The sequence below is a fragment of the Sinocyclocheilus anshuiensis genome, unplaced genomic scaffold (assembly GCF_001515605.1).
Source record: "Sinocyclocheilus anshuiensis isolate Anshui unplaced genomic scaffold, SAMN03320099.WGS_v1.1 scaffold436, whole genome shotgun sequence".
Classification (NCBI taxonomy): domain Eukaryota; kingdom Metazoa; phylum Chordata; class Actinopteri; order Cypriniformes; family Cyprinidae; genus Sinocyclocheilus; species Sinocyclocheilus anshuiensis.
In genome coordinates, this window is record NW_015560618.1 from 3,233,064 (window position 1) to 3,242,174 (window position 9,111).

The 9,111-nt window shown below is 39.0% G+C and overlaps 1 protein-coding gene across 1 annotated transcript in view; it reads left to right on the forward strand.

Moving 5' to 3' along the window:
- The first annotated feature begins 285 nt into the window (after nucleotides 1-285).
- dvl3a (dishevelled segment polarity protein 3a) overlaps nucleotides 286-9,111 on the forward strand; it is a 16,008-nt gene continuing 7,182 nt past the window's right edge. The window contains exons 1-10 of the mRNA XM_016478133.1: nucleotides 286-861; nucleotides 4,020-4,089; nucleotides 5,522-5,640; nucleotides 5,759-5,874; nucleotides 6,013-6,154; nucleotides 7,755-7,848; nucleotides 7,924-7,993; nucleotides 8,251-8,390; nucleotides 8,475-8,551; nucleotides 8,647-8,714. Coding sequence (XP_016333619.1) covers nucleotides 701-861; nucleotides 4,020-4,089; nucleotides 5,522-5,640; nucleotides 5,759-5,874; nucleotides 6,013-6,154; nucleotides 7,755-7,848; nucleotides 7,924-7,993; nucleotides 8,251-8,390; nucleotides 8,475-8,551; nucleotides 8,647-8,714 — 1,057 coding nt within the window. The 5' untranslated portion in view covers nucleotides 286-700. The remainder of the gene's footprint in view (nucleotides 862-4,019; nucleotides 4,090-5,521; nucleotides 5,641-5,758; nucleotides 5,875-6,012; nucleotides 6,155-7,754; nucleotides 7,849-7,923; nucleotides 7,994-8,250; nucleotides 8,391-8,474; nucleotides 8,552-8,646; nucleotides 8,715-9,111) is intronic.

Below are 9,111 nucleotides of genomic sequence, written 5' to 3' on the forward strand. Positions count from 1 at the left end.
TGGTGTGAAAAGGCTTTTATATTTGCCAAAAATATAACTTTTTTATTTTAAAAACAAACGAGCAAGCCCTGTCCAGATTTAAAAGTAACGCAAAAGTAACGTAACGCATTACTTTCCATAAAAAGTAACTAAGTAACTGAATTAGTTACTTTTCATGGAGTAACGCAATATTGTAATACATTACTTTTAAAAGTAACTTTCCCCAACACTGCCCGTTTACCCCACTCTCCAAATGGCATTCTTTCAGTAGAATGACCCCAAGTAACTTTTTTTTTTTTCCACACCTACCACCCCTCACCGCTAGAGGGAGCGCGTTTCCTCGGGCATTCGGCGTCAATGAAAGCAATACAAAACCCTCTGTAAGGAGAGCACAGGGAAGCTCTCCGAGAAGCCACGGCATTCCTGACTAAAATAAGCTTCTTTATCACACATTTCACGCACTATCCTCCGTTCTCAACAGGCGGGACGCAGTGAATAAGAGTATGGGTCATTAATCGCCTTTCAAACCCATCAGCTCATGGAATATTCGCGCTGATAGAGAAGATTCCTGGGAACTCTGGGGGAAGGCAAGAAAGAAAGAAAGAACGGGATTAACAAAAAAGTCAACTGGCGGGTGAAAGCGAGCAAAAGCCCACTCTGGAGGGGCATCAGGGGCCCCTGCGCTGGATGACCGCCGTTCACTTCTCCCCAGCGGTCTGCAATGGGGGAGACTAAAGTTATCTACCATCTCGACGACCAGGAAACTCCATACCTGGTCAAACTGCCCATCCCTGCCGAAAGGGTCACCCTTTTGGACCTGAAAAATGCCCTCAAGAAACCAAACTACAAGTTTTTCTTTAAATCTATGGACGATGACTTTGGGTGAGCCTACCGTACATTAGTTTTCTTCGCACTTCTGCATGTATTTCTCGGGTTTAACGCACAATTACCGTTCTTCGCACATTTTCTGTCCTTTTTTTGGATCGTGGATCGACTGCCGTGATTTTTCAGAGGCTGATATAATGCCTTTTATTAGTTGTGTTGGACACAACTGTGTGTGAAAGCAGTCAAATGAACAGTGTGTGCGTGCGGGGTTCAGCAGGGGTGAATGTTAGGTCCTGTTCAATTGACGACGGCGTCCATTTTAAGGCTGGATTTACTCTCAAATATGGCTTTTGGCCTGTCGGTACGAGCTTTGGGGTGCAGTTAGTTAGTTAGTTAGTGAATGGTTGGTGACCACAGTCAAAGTATCACAGGAGGGAGTAGTTTAGGATCCTTTCTTCTTGAATGTTCTTCAGCGTCAGTCTAAATTACCATGACTACACAAAAAGCATTCTTGGTTTTGGGGTTTCTTTATGCTTATTGTGTTCAGATCCGGTTCCTGAAGTATTTTCTTTTTTTTTTTCACAAAGCACCTCCGCGTCAGAACATTTGTGAGCGAGTATCGCCGAAACTGAACCGTTTAACTAACACTTTGAGGAATGTTCCACCTCGATTCAAAAGCACAGAAGTACAGTAGAATCGATTTGAATGTGCAGTGGGCATGCGCTGTTCAGCGGCCATATGTCCCCAAAACCCAACATCCCCCCAAATGATGAAAACATTCGAGGTGCGTTTCTATGGAATTTTGGACGCGTTTAACGTTATTTATGGTGTGGTCTTGGTCATTAGCCATAGACTCACTTTTCCCAGGTTTCCATTCCTTTGGAGTTCATGTGAACTCTTATTTAGGCCTTTAAAAGCAGACCTTGTATATTTGGATAAGTAGACCAGGGTTGCCAGGTCATGGAAAACCTGGAAATATCAGGGGATTTTAAAGTGAGGTACTGCATGGAAATTAGTTAAGAAATATAAATTTGTCAAGCCTTGCTTTGCGTTTAAACATATACTTGATTGGATATTACTCGTCGTGAGTGCTTGTAAAGAGTAAAACGTGCTTGCAAGGTAGTGTTTGGAATGTCTTATTGGAGATAATGTATATTTCATATATTACAGTATGATCATCAAATAGATTAATTAAAATCTGACCAGCAATATCTCTAGATTGACTTCATTTGTCAATCATCATGACTAGTTCGAAAGGTCATGAAAACGAATTGACTTTGAGATTGACTTTTTTGGGCTTTTTCTTTATATATCGGCATTATTACTATATATTGTGCTTGATGGGCCAATAGTTACTTGTACACTGATTGAAGTAACTGGAAATGCTGTGAAACGTGGCTTCATATTTGTGTTCCGGTTTAAAAGTGCATTAGATATAGTGTTACCTGTATCTTTAAACTAACCCCTAGCTTGTGAATAAGTCTCATTTGGAGTGCTGGCTAGTGTTCTTGTCTTGTCTGTCTGTTGCATTAGGCCAAAGAATGTTGACTTGGAACAACTGCAGGCAGTGACTGTGGAATGCCCTGATCGCTTCAGTGCTGGCAGCTTTACAACCTTCCCCAGTGAAATATGTCGTAGTTTGATCGTCCCGTTCCCCTCCCTTTAACTCCCCTTCAAAAAAGTTCATTAAAAGCTTAAAGATGTTTGTCATTGAAGGGCAGCCTCAGATTTCTGCCAAATGGAAATGAATAGCTCAATTGAATCTGTCTCTATTGATGTTTTACATGTCTGTCAACACAACAAAGAGTCTTTTTACACATTTTTAAATGCCGTTATTGGATTAGAGTGTTTGTAAATGAATACTTTTTTTTTTTTTAATGCTGTGTGCAGTGCACATCAAAATGGGTAGTTTATGTTAAAAACGGGTAGTATAGAATAACGAAGTAATCTGGTTTTAAAATATTAAGCATCTGTAGCATGGTTTTGAATACCACAGAAAATAATTTTGACTCGTCCCTTGGTTTGTAAAGGATATTTCACTTTTGGAAACTAGTTGACATACTATACTGCATGATCCAACTATACTATACATAAACTATAGTACATATTAATTGGGGTCAGTAAGATTTATTTATATGTTTAAAAAGAGGTCTCTTATGCTCACCACGGCTGCATTTATCTGATCAAAAATATAGTAAAAACTAATTTTATGAAATAGTATTGCAATTCAGAATACGGGTTGTCTAATTTAATAAATTAAAAAGTAATTTACTCCTGTGATGCAGATCTGAATTTTCAGCATCGTTACTCCAGTCTTCAGTGTCACGTGATCGTTCAGAAATCCTTCTAATATGCTGATTTGCTGCTCATGATTATTATCAGTGTAGAATTTTTTTGTTTTGTTGGGAAACCATGATTTCTTGTATGAGTAGAAAGTTCAAAAGAACAGTGAAATAGAAATCTTTTGTGTCAGTGTAAAACTCCTTTTTGTTACTTTCAGTTTAATGCATCCTTGCTAAATGAAAGTTTTGCACGATAGTGTATATGATAATTCAGAGCAAGCATGGAATATTTGTGCTTTTGACCACACCACAGGATTATTTAATTTTCAAGCATTGGTACCTGATATCCTGTATAGGAATAAAAAAAAAATACAATTAAAAAGTAATGGAAATGTAATGGTCTTAAAGAGTGGGAAACCTGATTTATTGTTTGCCTCGTAGGCATTTATGTATACACATTTTTGTGGTATGTTTTACAAACTGATAGTGGAATCTAAATGATCTGTTTCAGGGTGTCATGTTACAATCTTGTTGGTTGTAAATGATGTAACCTTGTGCTAGTTTTACATATGAGCATTTGAACAAACAGGTCTTTTCATACAGATTCGCAAACTCAACTTTCTAGTGGTACATCTTGTACAGCTGAAATATCTTTGAATTCATGAGTTTGGGATCTTATCTGCTGGAGTCTCCCTGCGCTCAGTCCTTTGTGTGTTCGGTGAGCACGTGTGTGTGCATGTTTATCTGATTTATGCCTTTCTGATCCAACCCGTCCGTTCTTTCATCTAATGGCATTGTCTCATTTACGTATTCTAATTTATTCCCAGCCAGACACTCTGGGGATCTCTAAAGCTGAGCTTTCTTTTTTGCAGTTCGCACACAGACTGTGGTTGGAAAACAAGACCTGTCTGTTCTGATTTTTTTTCTCTGCAGGGTGGTCAAGGAGGAAATCGCCGACGACAATGCAAAGCTTCCCTGTTACAATGGCCGTGTGATTTGCTGGGTGAGAACAGAAACACGCACACATCCCATCTAGTCCTGCATCTTAATTCCCTGGTGTTTCTTGCATAATAGATCAGCCTTTTAATTCAGTCCATTCCCGGTTCTCTTGAGTGCTGGCTCTGCTGTATTTGTATTTTTCAAAGAGTCTGCCAGTCATTCCTGCTTAAGGTTCACTTCGGTCTGATGCAGCTAATCAAAGACTTTGGTATGCTGCATAAGCTTTGTCTTATGAGCGACTCGTTTATATTTAAATGGCATGCAACCACAAAGAACATCTTTTTCATTCTGAATGACAGCGTATGCACGAACAAACACACGATTAATATATTACTATTTAAACAAAGCAGTTTTGGGGTAAGTACAAATGGCCTTCCGATTTCCTCACACCAATAAGAGGAGAGATGAACGTGACTGGAATTTTAGATGAACTGCCAGTGATCCAGGCAGTATTCAAGAACATGAGCAGAGCTTCACGTGACAGTGAGATACGTTCTGTAATGTGGAATATTTTTGTATCACCACTATTTCATTGATTATGAAAAACAAAGATATTTTGCAAAACGTCTTTACAATAGCGTAATGGAACGCTCTGATGACGTATCACGTATCATGCAAATACATACGTTGACAGGCAGGTAGTGCAGCCTATCATAGCCCTCGGGCCGAGGGATGCAATTGGATGAATATTTTATAGCCTTACACCTTCCACAGATGATATACATATACATATCTGTGTGACAAAGTCAATAAGTCTCTTAAAATATCAGATAGTTTGAGCTTTTAGTGACAAGGCAAGGTTAGTTCAGGTTGCAAAATGTCATGTGGTGCAGCACCCCAAAACATACTGCTATTTATACATTAATATTTCATGATTTTGTAAAAAATACTTTTTACCCCGAAGAATATGATGATGAGAAAAATGATGTGTACACAATTTTTACTTGAGGGTTGCACCACATGACATTTTTAGAGTCATTAAATGTAAACCTTTTTGAAAATGGTATAAAAGTTTTTTTTGTAAAACCATATGAAACCAACATGAATACAAAGAAAACAACAAGGTCTTGTTTTTAAAAAAGATTTACATTCACTTTAAATTGCCATTTTTATTGCTCTGTTTTTAAATGTTGCGTGACCCATCATAGTAAAATTTCTCTTGGGATCTGGAACCATTTTATAGGCCATGTATGAAGATTAGGGTGTTGTAATATATTTGTATAGTGAGGGGATATATAGCGAGTTTATGTACTGAGAGATCAGTGACAGGAGCTTGTAGCACAGGTATGTTAGATTGCGATGTGACCCCCATTAACCATTTTGCTTAAAAAAGGGTGTTTTCTCAATGATAATTTGAAACTGTGTTTAACCATGTGTTGATTCAAATATAACCACTTCAGGTTACTGTGAACTGCATATCATTGTTTCTTTGGTAGCTGGTGTCATCAGACGGCTCCCACTCAGATGGATGCTCAGTGGCGGAGAGTCAGTCCGAGCGGCCGCCGTCTCACGAGAGAAGCCAAGGCATTGGAGATTCCAGACCCCCGTCCTTCCAGTACGCTGTGTTGTACAAATGATCAGATCGAATCACAAGTTGGCAGTAAAACTCAAAACAAGGAGCATGTTCTCAGAGTCTTTTGTTTCTGTACTCTTTAATCTTCTCTCGCACACAGTCCAAAGGCTGCAGGCAGCCGGCATGGTGTGGACGATGAGACGGAGACTGATTCAGTCGTGTCACACAGGAGGGAGAGGGACAGATCGCGCAGGAAACACTCACATGAGCACTCTGGTGTGTGTCAACACTCTCATCTCACTGTGCATGTCTTACGATGCCATGGTGTTTTATCAGTAAAAGGTTCATATATAAAATTAAGAATAGTTCATATTTGGAACAACTAAGCATTAATATCAGTGGTAATTCATCTAGGAGGAAGGCAGAATGGCTACTCACGGGGCGGCAGAGGCATGGATCTGGGAGGTTATGACATCTGTGACAGCCGTTCTTCCCTCATGAGCAGTGAACTGGAATCAAGCAGCTGTTTCGACTCGGATGACGGCTCCACCAGCCGGTGAGTCTCGTTCTTAAACCGGTGCGCTCAATATGATTACAATCACGGCGAGCCCCAGTGGTTTAGTGAGGTTTTTCAGAGCTCTGACTTGAGCAATTTGACAAGCAGGTGTGGGTAATCATAGTTTGTGGAGATTTTGGAAATTGTTTAAAATAAATGTATATTAATGTTATTGATATGGTTGGGAATGCTATTTTGTTAGGGTTGGTCATTTTATGGTAGATGATGTGCTTTTTAACAATAATTAGACAAGATTAGGAAATGCTAAAATTGAATATTTGATTGAATAGGGCTGTGCAATAATGGTTAATCATGATTATTTTGCTCAAAACTATAATCACGGTTATTGATTTGTATGTCAGATAAGCTCAAATCAACCGAAAAAGTCAACTCGCACGCTTTGCGGATTTCACAGCAAACAGCGCAAATGGTCTCATGAAAGAACATAGACTTGCTGTATTGCACTTTTGTTTGAGCAGAATATCTCAGTAAAGATCGCTAAACTCCAACTTATATGTTTAACGAAACTTAAAAGTTTCATGTATACACGACAACGTTTTCAAAACGATTCGTGTTTACACATATCCGCGAAAACGGCCAAAAACGCTGTATTACGTATGCCAGGCCAGTAGTTGGCGCTGTCACCTTGTTAGTAAACAGTACCTGTAGGGAAGTGACGATTATATGTTGTATATGATGCGTCTCCACTGTTGGTTGTAATATTGGTGAAGTAAATCCACACTTTGCTGAAGAAACGTTAGCAAACTCTTGTTTGTACTCTACCATGTACTCCGCCATTGTTGTATATGTTTGTTTGCGCTTGCCTTTAAAATCGACACGTACTGTGCATGTCTACATACCTAACACGTAATACGCACGTGCATGACGTCACCATTTTCAAAGATTACCGTATTGGGTGTTTGCACGGAAACGATAACGGTGGCGTTTTCGAAAACTTGCACTTTGAAACCTGTTTTCAAAAAAATGTGTTTTCAGTCCCCAAAACGCCGTTGTCGTGTAAACGAACAGGCAAAACATATATAAAGTTTCCCATTTTTGGCTGAAAACGTTGTTGTGTAAACAACCCCTAAGAGAAAAGCTCTGTTTGGGGATTTAAACTCTTGACATCTGGCAACCATAAAAGGCTTGTAACCAATGCAAGATTATGCCAAATTAAAATGAAACATTTGCAGGATAAACGTTTGTTCATCTTCTGTATTTTTATGAAATCTGAGAGATTTCACTCTCCATTGAAAAACAGCAGCATCATTATATCTGTTTTTCACAAATCAATCATTCATTCCTCTTAAGAAAAGTTGGTTTAAACTGCTCGATTCATATGGAAACGTCAAAGTTTTGGGGGAGTTAAATCTTTCAGTGGAGTGACAGAAGTCTCTCTGATTTCATTAAAAATATCTTCATATTATGGGATAGTTACAACATGAGGGTGACACAATCTTCATTTTTGGGTGAACTATCTCTATTAATTCTTTCTGATTCCTATCCCTAGTGATCAATAATGTTTCGCATTGCCTGTGACTCAGAACAAACTGAAATGGGAAGCTCATGTAATCACCATATTGTGACATCCGTTCTGCAGTTTCAGCAGTGTTACGGAGCAAAGCGGCTCGTCCAGGCTAATGAGACGACACCGCCGGCGGAGACGCAGACCCAAAGCCCAGCAAATGGAGAGGGTGAGACAGCAGGCAGAGCTCTTTAAGTGTCTAATACGATAAGTGTTAAAACGATCTTTGTCTTTCTTTCTTCAGTCTTCATCTTTCAGTAGCATCACTGACTCCACTATGTCGCTGAATATCATCACTGTCACTTTAAATATGGGTGAGTCAGCATTACACGGTTTTATTTGTTGCTTTTTAATGAAACTCTGATTATATGAACAATAAAATACAGCCGTGAGTGCCTTATTGCTTTAATTAAATTGGTGCTGTATAATTAAATTATTAAAGGCACATATTATCTTTTTTTTTTCTCTCTCTCTGATATAAGAACTAAGGATGATGTTATAGATGTGCAAAGCTACATATTATTAAAGTCCACTAGTTGCCATAAGTCTCTCTTGCTTTATCCTCATTTAGAGAAGTATAACTTCCTGGGCATCAGTATCGTTGGTCAGAGTAACGAGCGCGGTGATGGAGGCATCTACATCGGCTCCATAATGAAGGGCGGAGCGGTGGCGGCCGATGGGCGGATCGAGCCCGGTGACATGCTGCTGCAGGTGAGGACTGGATAAGGACGTGTTCAGGATAGGAATCTGACAGACGCTGGTTGTATCAGTTCAGATTTCTGTTTTTTCTCACAGGTGAATGACATCAACTTTGAGAACATGTGCAATGATGATGCGGTACGAGTGCTGAGGGAGATCGTGCATAAGCCTGGGTGAGTCATATTACAAAACATTCATGTTATATGGGATGTGTTTAGCTTATCAACAAAAGTGTGTTAACAGCTGCACCAATTTTATTTTTTTGCAGACCCGTGTCGCTTACTGTGGCCAAATGCTGGGACCCAAACCCAAACAGTTGCTTTGCTTTGCCAAGGAGTGAGTGTTCATTTTTTCCCCTCTCACACACTCATTTACACATTAAATGCAACATAAGATAAACTATCATCAGCAGAGACAGTAAGTTTTTTTTTTTTTCTTTGGAGAAAGGAATAAATGACTACATACTAATGTCACAAAAGATTCCTATTTGTAAAATTTCTAACTTTCTATTGATTTCTAAAAAAAGTAAATGTTTCACCGTTTCCTCAAAAATCTTAAACAGTACAACTGTTTTCAATATTGATAATAATAATAATATGTTTCTTGAGCAGCAAATCAGCATATTAGAATGATTTCTGAAGGATCATGTGACACTGAAGACTGGAGTAATGATGCTGAAAATTCAGCTTTGCAACACAGGACTAAATTACATTTTAAAGGGGTCATATGATGC